Source organism: Halictus rubicundus, unplaced genomic scaffold, assembly GCF_050948215.1.
Source record: "Halictus rubicundus isolate RS-2024b unplaced genomic scaffold, iyHalRubi1_principal scaffold0049, whole genome shotgun sequence".
NCBI classification, from domain to species: domain Eukaryota; kingdom Metazoa; phylum Arthropoda; class Insecta; order Hymenoptera; family Halictidae; genus Halictus; species Halictus rubicundus.
In genome coordinates, this window is record NW_027488590.1 from 1,278,731 (window position 1) to 1,299,969 (window position 21,239).

The following is a 21,239-nucleotide window of genomic DNA, read 5'->3' on the forward strand; positions in this document are numbered from 1 at the left end:
CTACCGCCCCGAAGAGGAGGTATTGGAGGAATTTTATGGGCCGATAGATGGGGTAATACCACACCATTACCCTGAAACGTACCGGAATCTTCTAAATTTATACTGCGTGTGTACATCACAGCAAGAAGCATCGTACGTGTACCACCAAAATAGGATATGCCGGACATGTTATGGCCGCCTAACCCCAAGAGAGCACTGGTACTACGAGCAAGGGGCTGGCACATCGTGTGTCAGCTGAACCCGGCCCACACCTACTCCAAATGCCAAGACTGCGGTCGGCAACTAGGAAGGGTCCGTCAGGCATGGGAGTGCACGGAATGCATCGAAGAGAACTTCGAAATGAACGTGGACGAGTGATGACCTGATCCACACTGGCTACGCCCAAGAAGTAGTCACCCGATGGTGACAAGCGCACCCACACCATGTACACATTTTTTTTCTTCTCATCCCATTACATTTGGATCCTTCAGTGCAGGAATATTAGCAGTCCTTATAATCCTCAAATTTATAAAGGTGTCACGTCCGGTGGTTCGACCGCCAACGAATAAACCCTCAGATGAAGAATTATTATGAATTATTATGGACATCCGATGATGTCGCGCGAGGAGAAGTAAAAATAGGATTAAGATATATGTTAAAAATTCTACGCAGTAAGGTAGCACGAGAAACGTATCCAACTTATCTTCCTGCAAGACACGCAGATGAAGATCAGTTTTCACCCTGAGAAGAAACAGGAAAGGTGTCCAATTATGCCAAATTATAAGAAAAGACGCCGACTTCATGGTAAAAAGATCCTGTCGGCATACAGCTGACTAGTCAGGAGACATCAAGAAGATAAAAAGATGCAAGGTAGAGACTCCTGTGCCAGCATCTTTGAAAAACAAAGGACTGTCCATCTCATAAAAAGGGGGACCAACTCCTCAAATTCAGTTATAAACAGTCAGTCGGTCAGACAATCGTGAACAATCAGTTATTCAGTCATAGTCAATAGTCCAGTAACCTCTTTTGAAGTTAAAATAGTTCATTCAGTTGTTTCGCGACAAACCGTTTCAAAGACCAGTGTCAGCAGTCGGAGTATATTGTAACCGAATTCGAACCCGTGATCACGGTAATATTAATATTATTATTATTATTATCAAACTATTTATAAGCACTCCAGTATATGCGCTATATAAACCATATTTGTAAAATCAAATTTGTAATCTCTGATTCAGAACCACACTTTGAATAAATCAATAATATTGTTGTTTTCAAAATAAGGGTACAAAGTTATTTAAACGATCCTCAATTTCCCGAACCATAGCCGGTGTATGCAGGTAGGTTTGAAACTGCGTCCTATCCTCTTAAAATCGTAATTCATCCCACTCGGGACGTAACACTATCAAAGCTTGCAAAGGAGTATCTTTGTGTTATGGCAACATCTGTTCCTTCCGAAAGAGTATTCTCAAAGACTGGCGAAATAATTAGTAAAAAAAAAAAGAAATAGATTAAAAGACAATATAGTGAATAAAATATTGCTTCTTAATATGTACAAAATAAATCCTTCATTATGTCTATTTCGTATATTTTCGTTTTATCTACGTTTTTTTCTTGCCGAAATGTTCCAGTATTTCCACTCGCGGCATTTCTATACTCATGTCAGGTCGGAACTCACAGTCAAATTTAAAGCATCGAGATATTTGAAGGAATCATTTGGCAATCGATACATATAGTACAGAAACAACTTATAGTGATCATGAAAAAATTACTTCTGTGAATTTGATTGCAAAGTGGAAGAACATTGACCCCTTCGACTCGATACTTTCACAGGGTGTATTAAAGAAAGTTTGTTGTGCATTGTAGGTATTAACGAAAGAACCCTCCCCCGCCCTAAAGAACAAAGTCGGTCATTCAAAATAGGCAGAATTTTTCATCAAAATAGGCAGTTTTTTGCAAATATCTCGGAAAATCAAGATACCGCAGTACTGTGCGGACTAATGGCCTGTTTTTGGGCACTTCTCGTAATTTGGTTATTAATGTGTGTATATATATATATAAGGCGCTAAAACTCAAGGAACGTAAAGAATATATTTCGCAGAAGTTATAAGGGAATAGCAATCCCTAAGACCCGTATCCTATAAATTCCAAATTCAAGAAAACAAAATCTATTCAAATTAAAACATTGATAAAGAAATAATGAGGAAATACCTGCAAAATTACTTCTTAACCGTTGAAAACGAAACATGAGGCCCTGGGGTGACCGAGGAACCAGTGCGTGAGGTAAAGAGCGAACCAGCACTGCATCCGTTGGCGAACCTCACCCATTTGAAAACACTGAAAATAAATAATAACATGTATCACTCAATGAATACATATATAGAAACAACTTATAGTGATCATGAATAAATAACTTCTGTGAATTTGATTGCAAAGTGAAAAAACATTGACCACTTCGACTCAATAATTTCATACCTCCCTTCATATATTAATGTATATATATATAAGGCGCTAAAACTCATGGAACCTAAAGAATATATTTCGCAGAAGTTATAAGGGAATAGCAATCCCTAAGACCCGTATCCTATAAATTCCAAATTCAAGAAAACAAAATCTATTCAAATTAAAACATTGATAAAGAAATAATGAGGAAATACCTGCAAAATTACTTCTTAACCGTTGAAAAGGAAACATGAGACCCTGGGGTGACCGAGGAACCAGTGCGTGAGGTAAAGAGCGAACCAGCATTGCATCCGTTGGCCAACCTCACCCATTTGAAAACACTGGAAATAAATAATAACATGTATCCAACGGCAGAAGGTGAAGTTTCCAAGCTACTACACGCGGTAAGGAAAATAAATTGTAGGGACAACTTGAGAATAAATGAAGGGATCGTTTGCGGTGCAATTAGAAATTGTCTCTACCTGAAATACTTGCACTTGTGAAGACTTCATTCAACGTTGATGAACTCAATGGATACATATACAATAGTATATCATGAATAAATTTCTTCTGTGAATTTGATTGCAAAGTTCAAGAACATTGACCCCATCGACTCAATAATTTCATAGGGTGGATAATAAAAATTCCCTTGTAGATTGTTATGACACACAGCCATTTCCGAGGAAAGACCATTAGACCTGGGGATACTTTTACAAGGGTCTCGAGAAGGCCTAAGCATTTTTTATATACACGTTACCAGTTAAGGCCTAATCGTCACGGGTTAGGCATCCGCGTAGTGCGTGAGGGTTAGAGACCCTAAGGCAGACCCCTTGGGCCATCAGTTTGGGGACCCCTAATAAACATAGTTGCCAGATGACTGGAACAAAGTGACTCTTCTGCCAAGTCCTTGGAAAATCTAGCTTTTCCAAGGAAGCATTGTTCCCAAACTCGATGATCCTCGCCCTCATGGGACAAGGGGGTAATAAACCATAGGCACGTGCTGGCCACTTGGGCCCTTTTTTTCGTCACGCTGCTCTGGGGTCTGGCAATCGTCACGTGCTGGTCTAGGCACTTTCTCTACGCGTTTGACTTGGGATGGGGACTTCCTCCACCACCAACAGGGGTTGCATACAAATGACTCCTCCCTCAAGTCAATCAGCAAGTGAGATTTCTTTCCCCCAAAAATGGGACCATCTCCCACTCTTCTCCAAAGTCACCACCGAGGTGAAGAGCGAGCTGACCCCAGAGCAGAAATTAGATACAAACTTGTTCTCAAAGGAAACCGAATAATCACCAGTCCGAATGTAAACTGTATATAGTCATTGTTCTAATAAACCAAAGTTGTTATTGCAAAGGAAGGTGTCGGGTCATTAATTCGACAAAATAACACGCAGAACCTCTCCTACAATTGCGAGAAACTGCACGACATAACATAGATTTTAATGAAAGAACTCTCCTCCATCCTAAAGAACAAATTCGGTCATTGAAAATAGGCAGAATTCGCAATGGAGACTCTGACAGTTTTTTGCAAATATCTCAGAAAATAAAGAGACCTCCGTACAGTGCGGACAAATGGTCTGTCTTCGGGCACTTCTCGTAATTTGGTTATTAATGTATATATTAATGTACAATAACCAGCAAAACTGAGTCTACACTATTTGAAGCAACATAACTTTTTAAAAATTAGATCAAATGACTTGAATTTTATTGAGAAGTTAGAAGGATTAGTTTATTAGACGAGGTGTAGGAAGGAATGGGAAGAGGTGGAAAGGTTGCAGGAGAGGTTTCTGAGGTGGGTCCTAGGAGTAGAGAGGTACGCACCGCGGTATATGGTGCGGTAACAGCTGCAGAGGGAGTTGTTGAGAGGGAGGGCGGGGTTGAGGGCATGGGGGTACCAGAAGAAGTTGAGGGTGGAAAAAGGGGGGGAGCTAGCTAGGTTGTGCTGGGAGCAGGGAAGAGGAAGGGGCAGAAGTGGAGGGGAGGTAGTAGGGTGGGTGAAGGAGTGACGGCGTTTTTGGGAAGAGAGGGGCTGGACAGCGGAGGAGGCGGAGGAGATGATGGAGGAGAGGATAGAGGCAGTGAGTGAGGAGATAGTGAAAGGGGAAAAGAAGAAGCAACAGGGGAGAGATGGGAAAAGATAGGAAGCGCAAGGTACAACATGTGGTACGGGAGGGTGAAGGGAGAGCGGATACCGGGGTATCTGAAGAAAGGCTGGGGAGAGAGCAGGTGGCAAAGGGTGGCCAGGTACAGGTTGGGAAACGAGATGAGAGGTGGAAAGTATTGGTTGGAGGAGGAGAAGAAAGTATGTAAGGTCTGTGGGTGAGAGGAGGAAACGTGGGAACATGTGTGGGAAATGTGTAAGGGAGGGTTGAGGGGAGTGGTTGGCAGGGGATGGTGGGGAAGTATTAGGGGATGAAGGAGGAGAGGAATGGATGAGGAAGGTGGATGAATGGAGGAAGAGCAGGAATGGAGAGATATGGGAGATGAAGTAAATGGAGAGAATGCATAGGAATGGAGTGAAAGAGAGAGCAGCCGAAAGAGGAGGTCCAGGAGGCATGGGAAGGATGGGTGAGGTGCAGGGAGGGGAGAGAGCAGAGAAGCATGTATGTGTGGGACAGGGAAAAATAATAACGCGGCGGATATTAGTGAAAGATCGTTCTCTCTCTCTATGGCGTGTTTTTAGGACACGTTTAATTAAGTTAGGGTAAGTTAGGATAAGTTTAAGGTTAAGATTGGGGTAAGAGGGAGATGTAATTAAAATTGTAACCCCGAGGGGAATCAATAATTGATATATATATTAGACGAGGTGTACAAAATTTTTGAAAAAAATTTTAATTGGTCGGAATCGCAAAAGAAATAGTAAAAGTTGGTTTTTTCAGCTTTTTTATCAGAGCCTGTATTGAAAATTTAAGGAATGTATTTGATTTGCTCGAATAAATTATATCTACGCTTAAAATTTCACAGATATTGGTTAATTCGATTACGAGTTATAAACGATTAAAAGTGTGGTTTTAAGTCGAAAATCATGAAAAACGGCAATTTTTCCACTTTTAAGCGTTTATAACTCGTAAACGAATTAACCAATATCGGTGAAATTTTCAGCATGGATGTAATTTACTCAAGCGAATCAAACACATTTTTTAAATTTTCAATACAGGCTCAGATAAAAAAGCTAAAAAAACCAACTGTTACTATTTCTTTTGCGATTCCGACCAATTCAAACTTTTTTCAAAAATTTTTTACACCTCGTCTAACAAACTAAACCTTCCAACTTCTCAATAAAATTCAAGTCATTTGATCAGATTTTTAAAAAGTTATGTTGGCTCAAATAGTGTAGACTCAGTTTTGCTGGTTAGTGTATGTATATAAAGCGAGAAAACTCAAGGAACGTAAAGAATATATTTCGCAGAAGTTACAAGGGAATAGCAATCCCTAAGACCCATATCCTATAAATTCCAAATTCAAGGTAACAAGATCTATTCAAATTAAAACATTAATAAAGAAATAATGAGAAAATACCTGTGAAATTTCTTCTTAACTGTTGAAAACAAAACACGAGGCCCTGGGGTGACCGAGGAACCAGTCAGTGAGGTGAACAGCGAACCCACATTGCATCCAATGGCCGGCCTCACACTTGAAAACACTGAAAATAAATAATAACATGTATTCAACGGCAGAAGGTAAAGTTTTTAAGCTACTACACGCGGTAAGGAAAATAAATTATAGGGACAACCTGAGAATAAATGAAGGGATCGTTTGCGGTGCGATTAGAAATTGTCTCTACCTGAAATACATCCACTTGTGCACTTCATTCAACGTTTATAAACTCAATGAATAGATATATAGAAACAACTTATAGTGATCATGTATAAATAACTTCTGTGAATATGATTGCAAAGTGAAAAAACATTGACCACTTCGACTCGATAATTTCATACCTCCCTTCATATATTAATGTATATATATATAAGGCGCTAAAACTCATGGAACCTAAAGAATATATTTCGCAGAAGTTATAAGGGAATAGCAATCCCTAAGACCCGTATCCTATAAATTCCAAATTCAAGAAAACAAAATCTATTCAAATTAAAACATTGATAAAGAAATAATGAGGAAATACCTGCAAAATTACTTCTTAACCGTTGAAAAGGAAACATGAGACCCTGGGGTGACCGAGGAACCAGTGCGTGAGGTAAAGACCGAACCAGCATTGCATCCGTTGGCCAACCTCACCCATTTGAAAACACTGGAAATAAATAATAACATGTATCACTCAATGAATACATATATAGAAACAACTTATAGTGATCATGAATAAATAACTTCTGTGAATTTGATTGCAAAATGGGAGAACATCGACTCGATAATTTCATAGGGTGGATAATAAAAATCTCCTTGTACATTTTAACCAAAGAACCCTCCCGCGCCCTAAAGAACAAATTCGGTCATTCAAAATAGGCAGAAGTTTACATCAAAATAGACAGTTTTTGCAAATATCTCGGAAAATAAAGAGACCGCCGTACTGTGCGGACAAATGGCCTGTTTTCGGGAAAACTTATCAAAATGTATACTCCAAACCTAATCGCCATAATACGTACTTACAACACACGGCACTGACACGAATGGCTGCTCTGAAGTGAATACTGGCCGACGCTTGCGAGCGAATGTTCGATGGCATTCCTTCGACCGCCTTCGGAACCGATCTTCGCTTCTTTCTCTGCAGCTTCCCGTGGACCGTCGCCGCGCCGCCGCGTATACAATGTATGTTGGCGGTTCGTCGGCGTGCTTGCCGCTGCGCGATGCCCAGGCTGCCACATGTCCATTTTCATCTGTCTTTTTCGGCGGTTTATTTGACTTCGAATAATTTCCGGAGGCGCGTTCGAATGCTGTAACGAGGACAGAGCAGTCAAAGACTGGCGCGCGCGTTGCAATGTATGTGGTTGTATCGCCCAATGACAAAGCAAGGATCAAATAAAACTCTAGTCTATATATAGACACTTATGAATCGTAGTTCTTTTTAGACCTTTGAAATTTTGAATCATTTCATTTTTGGTTTAATTTAGCTTCACACATGAATTTATTGACTCTGTTGTAAACATTTATTTCATAATAAAAAAAGAGAGACCGAGGTGTGTGCATGAATAATAGTGGTAAAGTATTTTTAAGTTATAACATTCGCAAAACATCGTATCCGGACCTAATCTAATCATACATTATCATTATTAGGATCATACTCTTATGCAAATGCACGTAGACTTTTTGACAGTGATACTGAAATAAATGTAATGTAACAATTACAATTTTTATTCTGTTATAACGTCTGACACCTGATCGTTCCATACTCCGGGTAAAAAAAAACATGTCCACTTAGGACCCTCCTCCCTATAAATATCCAACATTTAATAAAATTGAAAGATTCCCTTTTCAGTTCCTTTCTTATTCGTTATCCAACACGCCGGTGTTTCCATCTCGTATTCATCAGTCAGCTACACATCTGTAGGTAATACCATACCACAGACGAGGTATAGGAGTAGACCAATCACCCAATGTATTATTCTGTCTCACGCTCGGGGGGCTCTAGAGCCCCCGTACTATTCCGTGTCACATCCTACCGTATCATCCAGAACTAATATTGTGGAACCGATATTCTACAATGGCGCTGTTGCTGATATAATTTTAAATCTCATGTCGAGGATTCATATGATGAATGAAACAAAAGAATGTTGTTTCCTCTTAATTCCATTACGGCTGACACGCGAGTGCATCGAAGGAGACGTAATGTAATAATAATAATAACGTAACGTCTCCGGCTGAGAATATTTTGGTCCCGGATCGAATCCCGCATGGAACGATTTTTTTTTCGTTAAACACTTTTTTCTTGTTCTTTCTACTACATCAGTCGTCTTCCCTGTGCAATTACAACTACAACAGTGTAATAACATAATTATAAAAAATTAAATTAGTTCAATATTAGCCAAAAGTAAGAATGTAGTTTAAATTTAATTAAATAAAATACGACGTTGATATCATTAATTTCATTTGACTATTTAATAGCTACTTATTCAATGTACTTCTGATATTGCTTTTCATTCGCAGCATATATATTCTAATAAATTTAATTATTTGGGATTGATAAAAGATTGAACAACAATATTTATAATAACTAGTTTTGAACATTTTTTAAGGGTAATTAAATTTAAAAAACAAAAAGAATGATTTAAAAATACAAAATATATTTCAGTATATACCATTAAACCCGATTCTTTTTAATTTTTTCAGTTTAAATTTTACTTTGGTATTGTTCCGTCACAAGACAAAACAAATATTTCAATATAACCAAACATCTGGGTGGCAGACTTCGGCCTACCTCCAGTTTATCATGTTTGTAATGCACTAGCATTTATGGTAGCGGCCCGGGACAAAATTTACAACACTTTACCGGGCGCAGGTTTATAACGCCTTTCCGGACCCATCGAGTGAGGGTACCGCGCGTCCACCTCGGCACAAGGTTACCCTCCCTTTGGCAATGGTAGGCGCCAACGAAGATCAATGACAATGATTGACCAATCACGAACAAATTAGAAGACAGAGATTCTTAGACCCCACCCACACCGAGATTAGCTGCAAGGAGTGAAGAGACGACAAGACCAGTCAACCAACTAGCCTCAAATAAACAAGTATTCCTCCGAGCAACCGTAGAGTCGTAGTCCACCAGAGCAGCAGCGGTCGTAGTATCCGCGTATTTCTTTTTATTTCTTCGGTTCTGTTAACGTCAGAGTCGATAGTGCAAACCGACACGGACAAGAGTGTCCCTTGCACTGCATTCCAGACAGAGTTGGGCACTATTTAGATAACAAATTATTTAAATAAGGATTCGAATCAAAGATATTTTATCTTTATTCGTTATTCGAAAGTTCGAATAAAAAAAGTATCTCTGTCGAATAAATAATTTTATTAGACGAGAATTTATCGGACGAATAGAGAGAATTTTTTTTATTCGAAGCGGATTTATTCGAACTTGGAATAAATTTTCATCTTTTATCTGTATCTTTTATTCAAAGGCTTCGGATAAATCTTCGAATAACTTTTGCCAGCTCGAATAAGCGGCGACGAGGTCCGACGAACGCCGATCTTCAAAGACCCAGCGACTGACAAACGGTATACAATGTAAGCAGATGGAGAATCGCGCACGAATGAAAGTTCAAACTTTTAGATTTTTCAATATACCTCCATAAAATTGCGGCGAGTGAATTGAGGGGCTTTTCCTGATGAAAATGAGTCCAAACTCGAGTGTAATCGAACAATTTTATTGATACGTAATGTTACGATAAAAATTAAAATCTTGTTGAAGATAATCCAAATGATGTCGTGTTTGGACTCATTTTCATCTGGATAAGCTCTACAACTTATTCGTATTAAAAATACTATTCGCATTAACACTATTCCTACCGAAACTTCGCGTATACCTATTTCTACCGCGACCGGTCAAATGACCGGTCTGTAGCACAACTTATATTTTTTAATATAGAATGAAGATAATAGCCAATTTGACAGTATAAAAATATAGTTTCTTTTATTTAGGAGTATATAATGTATATTTTATTCGTTTTCACCGCATAATATTTCGTTTACTATACCCTGTTGGGCCTGATGTTCCCCTAAACATATTATGAATAGGTGCTCTTCCAGGATTAGACCCTTCTTTTACTTCTTGCCAAACAGTTCCGTCTATAGCAGTTTCGATTACCTCTTCCTCATTCTCGCTATCGGAAGTAACTAAAAATCTCCTTCTCTTTCGTCCTCTACGTACGTTCGAAACATTCCCTTCGTCCTCATCGGTGTTCGAGTCGTTCTCAAATAGATCATAATTTTCCGTATTGTCATTTGCAATATCAAAAATTTCGAACGTCTTTACATTTTGGGAATGAATATTCAAGGGATAAAATAAAAACTAAAATATAAAAATGTAAATCAAGATGGATAAAAAAATGAACAAAAGATAAAATGTGAAACTTGCTACGAAGTATTGTTGGTTTGTTCACTTTTTTGAAAGTGACACTTATAACGCGTAATACAATAGAAAATAAAAGTAGAATAATAATAGAATAAAAATACAAAATAGTAAAAGACTGCCGAATATGCTCCTTGTAACTTTCACGTTTTGATGCTCTCTGTCCAGCTCACGAGACTTTACTGATTTGAATTCGTGAGAAGACGTCTAGGCATCTCCTTCGGCTATGATTTTATTTATTTTACAGTCATAGTAGATAAGACGGTGTAAGAAAATCCGAGGTTCTGGACCGCTTCGGATACCAATCAAGCAAATAAAGACCGCGAGGCCGATAGGCGAGCGAGGACTGTAAGCACTTTTCGGCTAAAATCATGCCACAACTGCATTACCTTCCGTTTGTAACGACTTTATAGTTTCGGAATTGAGTCTTTGAAAGAATACTATTACAAAAAGATATAAATCGATCTACCGGTCAAATGACCGGTCGTGGTAGGTAAGACAGACTACAAATTTTTCTCAGAAAATAAACAATAAAAAAAGAAGTAAATATTGAAAAATGTATTATACGCATATTGTAGGAAAAGTCGTGAAGTTTAAAGGCGATTCAACTACGTTGTATATAGGAAATTCTAATCGAAATTTTAAAAACGGTCATTTGACCGGTCGCGGTAGGAGTTTGGACTCATTTTCTTCAGGAAAAGCCCCTAACAATTCACTCGTCACAATTTTATGAAGGTATATTGAAAAATCTAAAATTTGAACTTTCATTCGATGCGGGTTTCGATGGCGGACGAAAAGATTCTCAGCCGGAGACGTTTTACGGCCTGCACCAACCGAAACTGTTGAGAGTCAGAGTTATATATTGAAATGTAACGCAAATAAAATATTTTATACTGCAGTTTTAAGTTTCTACACTGTTTTCCTCAATATAAAAATGTTCAATATTACATAATACACCTACAAAACGATCAGGAGGCATCGAAACAATTGATTTTTTTTTTAACGACGATGCAATTTATAAAAAAATAAGAAAAATTGTTTCAGTATTATCTAACTACTGAATTTTTATAAAACTGGTATCTCGGAAACTTCAATTCGAAATGTGCACTTTCTTCAAATGATTGGACAATTCAATTATCCAATTTTCTTAAACATGTTTGTATAATCTGGAAAATCTTTAAAAATTACACATTAATAATCACGATGAGACACAAATAACATAATAACATAAACGTGGTCAACTGAAAACTTCGATATAAAATCGGCAATTTTATGCTTTCGGATTTATTTAAAAATCTATTTTGCAGCCAAAAATTCTGAAAAAGTCTCAGTCGTGTATGATATTAGGTAGAATATTCAAGAATTCTTTCGTAATTTTTTGTTGAGAATGGTACGACTAAAAATTAATTTGGTTTGGAGACACTTTTGACCATCTTATCTGTCTTTGTCTTAAAAATCAACAAAAAAAATTATTTAAAAAATATATAACATATTTCAGTATACGCCATTAAACCCGATCTTTAAAAAAGATTTCTAGTCCAAATTTCGCATTGATATCTTTTTTAGTTTAAATGTTGTAGCAAAATGTGCGCCTCGCCGAACCACGAATCGATTGTGCTAATCGATTGCGGCTCAGGCGCTCGAAACTTTGGTAACGTGAATTCGGTGGAACGCGTCGAACAGTCGAGCAGGCAGCTCACACGGACAGAATAGAGATACGCTTGTGTGTAGCGCGTGCATAGTAGAAGCAACGTAAAGGCTCGTACAGACCTGAAGATTTCGACGAACATTGCGCCGAACGGCGCGCCGAACAGCGAACGAAACGCAAAATCGACATTCATTTCGGCGAACCGAACGGCGCGATCTTGCGTTTCGTTCGCTGTTCGGCGCAATGTTCGTCGAAATGTTCAGGTCTGTACGAGCCTTAAGGAGACGACGGTACGAGAGCCAACCCTTCACGTGGGACGGCGAACAGTGGTGCCAAGGCGGCAAAAAATCCTTTTTATAAATTTTCGATTTTTATAAAAAAAAATTATTTTTGTATAGCCTAATAGTACGTGCATGATGTGCCAGTCAGATTTTTGAAAAAATTTTTTTTACGGAGATATACGCATGGTAAATAACCATTTCCTCGCTCCTGAGAATTCATCAGTTTTCAGTGCGATAGTTATGTAATTACTCCGCCTATAATTGAATACTTAGGGGTCTACAAATCATATGGGTTATTGCAAATGGCTTCAACTATTAACTGGTAAAAAAAATTTTTCCAAAAAACGTTGTTTAACACTAAGTAATATGGACTAACCTGAATTCCCTTTGCGTTACGCTCATTTTTTATTTATGGAGGAATACAAAAAATCCTTTGAATAGCTTCGATTTGGAACTAATCGTTTTGGCAAGTTATAATATTGATCTAGCTTTGTGCAAAAAATCATGAGATACTTCGAGATGCTTTCGTCGCAATTTAAGTTCAAATATCAACTTTCGGAATTTCCAAGAATGAATCGCGTGTATGTCACGATTATTTGATGTTTCAGGTGGAATTTTTAAGGGATACATATCAGATAATAAAAAAAAATGACATTCATACATATAAAAAAATATTTAATAACAATTTTTTATGTTAAATAAACAAAGTTTTCGTTCACTGGACCACTGTCGCAAAAATGCAACAGGTATTTTTTGGTAGTGCTCCAATGAACGCTATAAAAATAATTTATGTAAGATAAAAAAAATTGTTATTAAATATTTTTGTATACATGAAAAATTAATAAATCATATGCACTTCACATTTTTCTTTATTAATTAGAAATATTCCTAAAAAATTTCACCTGGAAAATCAAATAATCGTAGCTTCCGCACGATTCACTCTTGGAAATTCTGAAAGTTGATATTTAAACTTAAATTGTGACGAAAGGGTCTCATGAATTTTTGCACAAAGTTAGATCAATATTACACCTTGCCAAAACGATTAGTTCCAGACCAAAATCTATTAAAGGATTTGTTTTATGCTTCCATAAATAAAAAATGGGCAGAAAACAGAGATTTTCGATTAGCCCATATTACTTAATATTAACAACTTTGTGCAAAAAGTTTTTGCCAAATAAGCGTTGTAACTGTGGTAATCTTTCCACAGATTTTCAAACAAATTCGTTGGATAGTTTCATTTTACAGATTTTTTGCCGCTTTTTGGCCATTTGGCACCACTGTGCGGCGTCACGCTGTTATGCCGCAGGAAGGGGTAGATGAAGAGTATCCTCGAATAAACTCCAAACTCTTCTAGCACAACTTAGGTTTATTTGGGAATAGGTCGCCAAGCAAGAATACAAAGCGATTTTGTACACGACGAATAACTTTGTAACAAACGAGTCGACTGACGGGTTACGTGTAACTTCTTCTCTGTGTGTGTGTCTTTCTGCGCCCTTTCGCAGGGCCTTATATAAGGGTACAACTATGGAAGTTTGGTGGGGATGGATGACACTAGCACTTAGAGATAGGGAATGACGTGGAGGTCGGAATTTTCGCAGGGTTGGACTTTAATCTGAAATCTCAGTACCAGTGAGTAATTTGCCTTAGTCTAGTAGATGAGAAAGCCCGTGAGTTCTGACTCATCTATTTGTCTGACTTATCTATAGAGAATAGATAAGTCTGGTAGTCTCGCATAACAACGCGATTCTGGCATCACGACTGAACAAGTGTGATCGAGCTCGATGAATGCGGTAGTGTTTGTACGTGTCGTACTGTTATGCCGCAGGAAGGGGTAGATGAAGAGTATCCTCGAATAAACTCCAAACTCTTCCAGCACAACTTAGGTTTATTTGGGAATAGGTCGCCAAGCAAGAATACAAGCGATTTTGTACACGACGAATAACTTTGTAACAAACGAGTCGACTGACGGGCTACTTGTAACTTCTTCTCTGTCTGTCTCTCTCTCTCTCTCTCTCTCCGCGCCCTTTCGCAGGGCCTTATATAAGAGTACAACTATGGAAGTTTGGTGGGGATGGATGACACTAGCCCTTAGAGATAGGGAATGACGTGGAGGTCGGAGTTTTCGCAGGGTTGGACTTTAACATGAAATCTCTGTACCGGTGAGTAATTTTGCCTTAGTCTAGTAGATGAGAAAGCCCGTGAGTTCTGACTCATCTATTTGTCTGACTTATCTATAGAGAATAGATAAGTCCGGTAGTCTCGCATAACATCCCCTTCCTTATTTTAAAAGAATATACCTTGGTAAGGTATGTTCTTTTTACAAGATTGGTTTGAGTACGGTTTTACGCTTTGACGGTTTTACATAAATTGGTACGGGTTCGTCGCTAACTTCATCGACAGTGAATGCTTGGTCATTTTGAGGTTTTGATGTGAACCTGACAGAATACTGAGGTGACGGTGTCGTTACATTTTCGTTATAAACGTGGGTACCTCCTGTATTGAAACAGTTTACATACTGATTGCAAGGTTTGAAGCATAAACTTATGAGTTTCCAGACTTTTAATTTGCATAATACATATAATAGAGCTAGTAGGATTAAACTAACGGTGATAATTTTAAGTGTGGTCCAGATGGTTTCGGTTATACCTAAAGATATGTGATGAATTAAAATATCTTCTTCTTCTTTACACGTTTAGAGTAAAGTTGTATCCAGATGGGATTTAGAATTTTGATGATGGATATTTGATATTTCCTACTTTCTGGGAATATATGAATTGCTTGCGCTATACATTGGTCTTGAAATGATGAAGTGAGAACTGGAGTCGTTCTTTCACAAATTCGGATTTTCTCGAAGATTTTACATTTGTGAATATCCATAGACTCGACAGGGCTGTAGTATTTAGTTGTGCTGTCTAGTAGTATATATCGAACAGTTATGCTAACTACATACATTAGTTTGTCCCGAATAAGGGGGATTGGTACTAGTTGATAAAGGTTATATTGTTCTGGTTCAAGAATTGGAATTTTCATTTCAAAGCAAAATTGTGTATCATGTAAGACAAAAGTATTAACTTCGATGACTCGTTGATATAGGAAGGCTGATTCTTTCGTGGCAGGAAATAGCATCCTTTCAGCTCCAAATTTGGATTCAATGCTTTTTAGAATTGTTACTAAGTCTACTGAATTTAGCAATGTGGGGTCCAATTTTCCTTGGATTCCATTGTTGATTAAACTTCTGAGTTTGTGTGTTAATTCCCCGTATTCAGTTACAAGTTCAGATAATAAAGTTGCTGTACTGAGTTGAATTTGTCGCTGTTCTATCTTATCTGTAACCTGATAGATTGCTTCAGTGGTTACATTTATGAATGATTGAATTCTATCACGATAATTGGAAAAGTCTTTAACAATGCCTTTTACAATGGTTGTTTCTTTATCTAGGTGTACGGCTAAACTTTTACTATCTGTATAAAGTTTATCAAGTTCCGAATCGTAATATTCGGCGTCCTTTTGACTAAGGGTTCCGAATAATACATTGGCTAAATCTCCAATGGGATTCAACCAACCACGTTTTACATGTTTACTTCTATTAGGTAAAGTTATGCCTATACTGTATAACATACGCCATTTTTCGTTAATATCGCGGTTAAAACGTTCGTGTAGGAGACGATAAGTTTGATTAATTACCGGATTTCTACTAAGTGCATCAGCGTTAGAATTCAAACATCCCTTTTTGTATTGAATCTCGTAATCATACTCTTCTAAAATGATCCTCCATCGCGTCTGCATGGCAGTTGGGTTTTTCATGTTATTTAGCCATTTCAGTGGCTGATGATCAGTAATTATAACGAACTTTCGACCATATGAGTAGGGGCGGAAGTGCTTTACACTCCAAACCATGGCAAGCATTTCGCGATCCGTGGTTGAATATTTTTGCTCAGCTTCGTTTAGGGTCCGACTTGCAAAGCTGATTGGTTTTTCTTTTCCGCTCTCATCTTTTTGTGCCAGTACCGCTCCTAAAGCTTCACCGGATGCATCAGTAGATAAAATGAATTGTCTTTTAAAATCTGGGTACATGAGTACACGATCTCCGCAAAGTTCTGTCTTCAGATGTTGAAAAGATTCCTCTTGTTGTTGCTTCCACTCGAAGTTCCTGTCCTTTCTCAGAAGCGTATTCATTGGTTTAGCTAACTGCGAGAAATTTGGGATAAATCTCCGGTAATATCCTGCCAATCCTTGGAACTGCTTGACATATATAGGGGCTTCATCTGTGACAGGTATGCTATGCTCGGTCAGTTTTGTCATAGGCAGTGCGTCGCCTGGCAAAGCAAGGATGTCCTCAAACTCTCGCGATACCTTCCTGACTAATTCAATAGCTTTCGGATCTGTCAAATGGGCTACCCGTGTATTTTCGTCTAATAATTTTAAACGTTTTTCTCGACCCTCAATCGAGTCCTTACTAAAATGTAGGATCCTATGCAAAGTACCTGTTAGTTCTATCGTCCTATGCTTGGTATCTATCTTGGCTTCCTCCCCCTCAAGGAACGGCATGCCGAGTAACCCGTCTTCTTCTATAGGAAAACTATCTGGTACTATTGCTAAAATATGTTCACGATTTCCTACTGTAAGTTTAGCTTCTCTGGTTGAGACGACTTCTCTATCATCAATTCCATAAAAACGATTGATTCGCGCTCGTGTAGGTAAAACAACTGCTGCTGCTGCTTTTATTAAATTTATTCTCGCTCCTGTGTCTAGGAGGAATACTCGACTTGACCTGCTTTGTCCCATTCGGAGAGCAATTGTAATGTTTCCTCGATTTGTAATTCCTCGGTCAGATCCCGTGGGTTTGTTGACTGTATAAACCTGTCTTGATTCTTTCGTTCTCCTGAGCAAAACGCGTTGTTCGTCCGTTGACCGAAAGGAGCTGTCACTTTCATCATCTCTGATTCTAACGTTTACAGGTTCTAGTGGTACTGAAGTTTCCCCATGTCGTAGTTCGTCGATTTCTTTCCGTTGCTCTTCGCAGAGAGTCATTAATTTAAGACATTTTCTCAGTAGTTCAGCCATTTGTTGTTCAAGGCTGCTTCTAACAGGGCTCGCGGGTCGACTCATTTTCTCGAGAGTTTTATGAATAAAACTATGTAACGACTCGCTGCTATCACTTTCGGTGTGAATTTCTGATTTCGGGTTCCAATATGTGTGAAAAGGCATTCACTTACCCGAATAGAATTTTCATAATCGTCTTATATCCTTCCAGATTTCGTCTTGTCGCCTTGTTGACCTCGGTCTTCTTGCTGAATTGCGGCCTATCCCACCGCTGCCACCAAAAATTAGTCCTCTGTTATGCCGCAGGAAGGGGTAGATGAAGAGTGTTCGAAATCACTGCAGGCGTTACCGAGAATCTCGGTAACGCAAACATCATTTCTTGTGCCATAGTTTTTGCGACCTAATCCGCAGGCGAGCGGCCTCGGTGCGACCGTGTCTCGGCGTTGACAATAGCCAGCTGATCGAGCACGGCGCCGAGACCGGGTGAACGCACTCAGACGTAAACTTTGTGTTTACTTCTAAACGTTTACTTGTCGCGTGAGCCACCGTTCCCATAATCCAAAATATCAAATCCGTCACCCACCGTCCTTGTTTCCTGTGCAGTAGCGGCCGTTAGGGCATTGCCCTCGTGCGCTAGCTAACGTTCGACACTGCCAAATCCTTTGTCATTTTCAAAAACCCCACTCCTTATTCCTTCCGACGCCGGTGGCCACGCATAGTATAAATAACCCGCGATAACCGCGAAACGAGGTCTTTAGACACGCTCGATCGCTCGATCACAGTCTCGCTTTACTTTCGTTTATTCGTGCGCTCCACGACACTTCACTCTCCCAAATCGTGCGCTTCACGATTTGCGCGTTACATCTCCGACTACTATCTATTCTCCGCTTTCGTGTACCTCTGCACTTCACCGCTATCTTGTATTCTTTCCGCTTTATTCTTAATACATTATTTATTATTTCATACAGTCCACTATTATTCTCTACCTGTCTCTATCGCAACCTATACCTCTTTCCTTTCGCTATAGTTCCAAACAAAGAGTATCCTCGAATAAACTCCAAACTCTTCCAGCACAACTTAGGTTTATTTGGGAATAGGTCGCCAAGCAAGAATACAAGCGATTTTGTACACGACGAATAACTTTGTAACAAACGAGTCGACTGACGGGCTACTTGTAACTTCTTCTCTGTCTGTCTCTCTCTCTCTCCGCGCCCTTTCGCAGGGCCTTATATAAGAGTACAACTATGGAAGTTTGGTGGGGATGGATGACACTAGCCCTTAGAGATAGGGAATGACGTGGAGGTCGGAGTTTTCGCAGGGTTGGACTTCAACATGAAATCTCTGTACCGGTGAGTAATTTTGCCTTAGTCTAGTAGATGAGAAAGCCCGTGAGTTCTGACTCATCTATTTGTCTGACTTATCTATAGAGAATAGATAAGTCCGGTAGTCTCGCATAACAGTACGTTGCGTTCGTCGTTTATTTTCTCATTAGAAACGTGCAAAAAAATAATACAACTACGTTCTGAGTGAATAGTGAAATAGATTGACATCTCGCAAAAAACGATCAACTACATAATTATTGATTAATTAATTCTTAACTCTTTCGAATTTCACAATTAATATTAATTGATATTTTACATGATTCTTTAAAGCTAAAATTTATGTTGTTTAAATGAAATATACATGGAAATATATAGTAAATTTCAATTTAATTTCTTTTTCAAGTTCAGTTACAAAAGATATTCAAAATGAATGCGTATTAATAGTGTTAAAAAATTGTAGAAATGCGAATAATTATACGTATGGAGAAATGTTATTTACGTTCAAGATTTATGAAAATTGTATTTCTATAATTTGGAAACATGGTATCTATATTTATTAATATTGTATTGATAAAGATAATTGTAGATATATAACATAATGACATCAAATTAAAAAATATAATTTGAACATATAGTCATAACTCTGATCATAACATCAGATATGTACATAACTCGTCAATCATTTGTATTTGACCACATTTGATAATTTTTTATGATCTAGTTCCAACATTTATCGTTCGTCAGCGTAGAGGGCGTAAGAAAACCAGTTGTTTACATGTGAGACACGAAACCGCATATGGTGATTGGTCTACTCTTATACCATAAAATTGCCGATTTTATATCGAAGTTTTCAGTTGACCACGTTTATTTTATTATGTTATTTGTGTCTCATCGTGATTATTAATGTGTAATTTTTAAAGATTTTCCAGATTATACAAACATGTTTAAGAAAATTGGATAATTGAATTGTCCAATCATTTGAAGAAAGTGCACATTTCGAATTGAAGTTTCCGAGATACCAGTTTTATAAAAATTCAGTAGTTAGATAATACTGAAACAATTTTTCTTATTTTTTTATAAATTGCATCGTCGTTAAAAAAAAAATCAATTGTTTCGATGCCTCCTGATCGTTTTGTAGGTGTATTATGTAATATTGAACATTTTTATATTGAGGAAAACAGTGTAGAAACTTAAAACTGCAGTATAAAATATTTTATTTGCGTTACATTTCAATATATAACTCTGACTCTCAACAGTTTCGGTTGGTGCAGGCCGTAAAACGTCCCCCCGGGTTAGTTCCCCGGTGTAGGGGGGTGTCGGTCCGTCCCTCCCCGATTGGGGAGGGGGATCCGTGGGGGGTATTGGGTGAGGAAGGGTCGGGGCGTGCCGGATCACGCCTCCGACGGCCCTTCCTTCCGGTGGCGGCGTCTTCTTGCCTCGGCCGGGGCTGGTTCCTTCGGGATACCGGCCCCGAGCGGGGCACGAAGACTCCGGGAGCTGTGGGTGGACCGAGCTGGGGCTCGGGAAGCCCAATCCGAAGGCTCCAGGGATGGGGACACCGGGCGGGTCCCTCCGCCCGGGGTCTTATAGCGTAGGCAGTGGGGGAGGTTAACCCCTCCCCCGGGGTATGATGATAGCTGGGAGGTGTCCTGTTGAGTACTCGCGTGATCCAGGCACCTCCCGTGTAGCTTAGGTGGGCGTGAGGTTTTAGTGGGTAGTCTCCGGGGGCTTCGCCCCCCGGAGAGAATCCCACATAACCCCGGCTTCCCCCAGGGAGTCGGGGTATGTATAAAACATTTCCTCACGATAAAAAAAAAAAAAAAGGCCGTAAAACGTCTCCGGCTGAGAATCTTTTCGTCCGCCATCGAAACCCGCATCGAATGAAAGTTCAAATTTTAGATTTTTCAATATACCTTCATAAAATTGTGACGAGTGAATTGTTAGGGGCTTTTCCTGAAGAAAATGAGTCCAAACTCCTACCGCGACCGGTCAAATGACCGTTTTTAAAATTTCGATTAGAATTTCCTATATACAACGTAGTTGAATCGCCTTTAAACTTCACGACTTTTCCTACAATATGCGTATAATACATTTTTCAATATTTACTTCTTTTTTTATTGTTTATTTTCTGAGAAAAATTTGTAGTCTGTCTTACCTACCACGACCGGTCATTTGACCGGTAGATCGATTTATATCTTTTTGTAATAGTATTCTTTCAAAGACTCAATTCCGAAACTATAAAGTCGTTACAAACGGAAGGTAATGCAGTTGTGGCATGATTTTAGCCGAAAAGTGCTTACAGTCCTCGCTCGCCTATCGGCCTCGCGGTCTTTATTTGCTTGATTGGTATCCGAAGCGGTCCAGAACCTCGGATTTTCTTACACCGTCTTATCTACTATGACTGTAAAATAAATAAAATCATAGCCGAAGGAGATGCCTAGACGTCTTCTCACGAATTCAAATCAGTAAAGTCTCGTGAGCTGGACAGAGAGCATCAAAACGTGAAAGTTACAAGG

At 38.8% G+C, this 21,239-nt stretch overlaps 2 protein-coding genes across 2 annotated transcripts; both read right to left on the reverse strand.

Annotated features, from left to right (window-relative positions):
* Positions 1–2,641: 2,641 nt before the first annotated feature.
* LOC143363480 (uncharacterized) lies at positions 2,642–7,208 on the reverse strand. Its single transcript, XM_076804053.1, has 4 exons — positions 7,021–7,208; positions 6,539–6,664; positions 5,938–6,061; positions 2,642–2,759 (listed from the first exon to the last, which is right to left on the reverse strand). Exons 2-4 carry the CDS (start codon positions 6,627–6,629, stop codon positions 2,642–2,644), a joined length of 333 nt encoding a protein of 110 aa, XP_076660168.1. The 5' UTR covers positions 6,630–6,664; positions 7,021–7,208.
* A 7,312-nt stretch (positions 7,209–14,520) lies between these two features.
* Positions 14,521–15,357, reverse strand: LOC143363487 (uncharacterized). The gene is made up of 2 exons (XM_076804063.1): positions 15,115–15,357; positions 14,521–14,958 (listed from the first exon to the last, which is right to left on the reverse strand). The coding sequence occupies exons 1-2, from the start codon at positions 15,147–15,149 to the stop codon at positions 14,676–14,678; spliced, it is 318 nt and encodes a 105-aa protein (XP_076660178.1). The 5' UTR covers positions 15,150–15,357; the 3' UTR covers positions 14,521–14,675.
* Positions 15,358–21,239: the final 5,882 nt, after the last annotated feature.

Excerpts from the sequence above, each read along its gene's own strand:
- LOC143363480 (XM_076804053.1), bottom strand. The coding sequence starts at position 6,629 with ATGCTGGTTCGGTCTTTACCTCACGCACTGGTTCCTCGGTCACCCCAG. Across the intron at positions 6,062-6,538 it reads GTTAAGAAGTAATTTTGCAG|TGTTTTCAAGTGTGAGGCCG; the intron begins GTATTTCCTCAT and ends ATTTATTTTCAG. Across the intron at positions 2,760-5,937 it reads GTTAAGAAGAAATTTCACAG|TGTTTTCAAATGGGTGAGGT; the intron begins GTATTTTCTCAT and ends ATTTATTTCCAG.
- LOC143363487 (XM_076804063.1), bottom strand. The coding sequence starts at position 15,149 with ATGTATAGCGCAAGCAATTCATATATTCCCAGAAA. Across the intron at positions 14,959-15,114 it reads AATTCATATATTCCCAGAAA|TTTAATCCTACTAGCTCTAT; the intron begins GTAGGAAATATC and ends TATCACCGTTAG.